The sequence below is a fragment of the Propithecus coquereli genome, unplaced genomic scaffold (assembly GCF_000956105.1).
Source record: "Propithecus coquereli isolate 6110/MARCELLA unplaced genomic scaffold, Pcoq_1.0 Scaffold185, whole genome shotgun sequence".
Lineage (NCBI taxonomy): Eukaryota > Metazoa > Chordata > Mammalia > Primates > Indriidae > Propithecus > Propithecus coquereli.
The window spans coordinates 1,421,337-1,422,936 of record NW_012143301.1 but is presented as its reverse complement, the minus strand read 5'-3'; the positions used below and the strand labels follow the sequence as shown (position 1 = coordinate 1,422,936).

General features: G+C 31.7%; 1 protein-coding gene across 1 annotated transcript in view; it reads left to right on the top strand.

Annotated features, from left to right (window-relative positions):
• The window catches only part of INPP4B (inositol polyphosphate-4-phosphatase, type II, 105kDa), a 480,180-nt gene that overhangs the window by 263,409 nt on the left and 215,171 nt on the right, over positions 1-1,600 (top strand). The window contains exons 9-10 of the mRNA XM_012642728.1: positions 486-616; positions 1,002-1,106. Coding sequence (XP_012498182.1) covers positions 486-616; positions 1,002-1,106 — 236 coding nt within the window. The remainder of the gene's footprint in view (positions 1-485; positions 617-1,001; positions 1,107-1,600) is intronic.

The window sequence follows — 1,600 nt, the reverse complement described above, 5'->3', positions numbered from 1 at the left end:
TTAGGCTTTACCTTTTTTTTAAAAAAATTATAGCTATAATATATATAAATTGAGTTACCTTAGTGTTTCTCGTTTCAATCAAACACAGTCAGATAGTGCTTCTCACATTTTTTGATTTTGGATAGGTGAAGCCTAGAACTTGGCCATCTTTTTCTTGAGGTTTTAGTATTTGCTTTTTAACTGAATGTCCTCTCTGTATATTAAGGATAAGTCTGCCATCTTTGTGAAAATTTTGTCAGGAAATTTAACCTTTTTTTTTTTTTTTTTGCCCATTGACATAATGGTTTTCGGTTGTGTGGTATAAATACTCATATTTTTCCTTTGTGTTACTGATATTTTTTTTTCATTTTAACCTAATAACCTCATAAAGCTTTCCTGAGAAGGATGGTGAAACAATTTTTTGTGAACTTGACAACCCTAATTAAGGGTTCTGTGTCTATGGATTTAAGATAAAAATAGTTTCTTCTCTTTTCCATTCTTAACAGAAACCAGGAGCTAAAAGAACTTGGTGAACTTTCTCCACACTGGGACAATCTACGAAAAAATGTCCTGAGTCACTGTGATCAAATGGTGAATATGTACCAAGATATTCTGACAGAACTTAGCAAGGAAACAGGTGAGAAAAACAACTTTACTCACTCAAACTGAATTGCATTTCATGCATGTGATGTGAAAATGAAAATAAACATCATTTTATCGAGATAGGAGAGCCAAAGTTTAAAAAAAAAGTAAAAAAAAAAACCCTTTATTTCTCACTCTAATATCTTCAAACAAGGGAAAAAAACTCTCTTATTCTATCACATGGTGGTATTGTAAGAATAATTGATATAAATTTTTTAAAAAATTGAATTTCTGAGAGGAAAAGCCGCTGATAAATACAGGATATGTTTTTCTTTCTGAAATTCTTGTAACATTTTTGGTCAAATATATCTTTCAACACAGACACAATAGTTTATTTGCTAGTAATGTTCAATCTTTCTTTCTTTTTTTTTTTAATCTAGGGTCTTCTTTCAAATCCAGCAGCAGCAAAGGAGAGAAAACATTAGAATTTGTTCCAATAAATCTACATCTACAAAGAATGCATGTACACAGCCCTCACTTGAAAGGTATCATTATATATTATTCTTTTATAAATGGAAAATTATGTTATAGTGGGTACTTCTTTAGAAAGCTTGACTATTGGCAAAATTCAAAACTTTAACTGTTATATAAAGATGTAGATGAAACAATTGAAGCTGGCAATGACCCTAAATACTAAAAGAGAGACTATGATATTTTTCTTGCTGTATTTTTGGACAATCTTTTTTGAAGGTGGTACTTGGATTGATTTAGAAATAAAAATGCAAAATGAATATCTGCTCCCTTAAGTGATATTATTAATGGATAATAGTTAACAATTATGCTACTGTTTGAAATAGAAAAAAATAAAGATGAAAAACCTGGTCCAGGCTGGGTGCGGTGGCTCACGCTGTAATTCTAGCACTCTGGTAGGCCGAGGCGGGTGGATCACTCAAGGTCAGGAGTTCAAGACTAGCCTGAGCAAGAGCGAGACCCCGTTTCTACTAAAAAGTAGAAAGAAATTATCTGGACAACTAAAAAA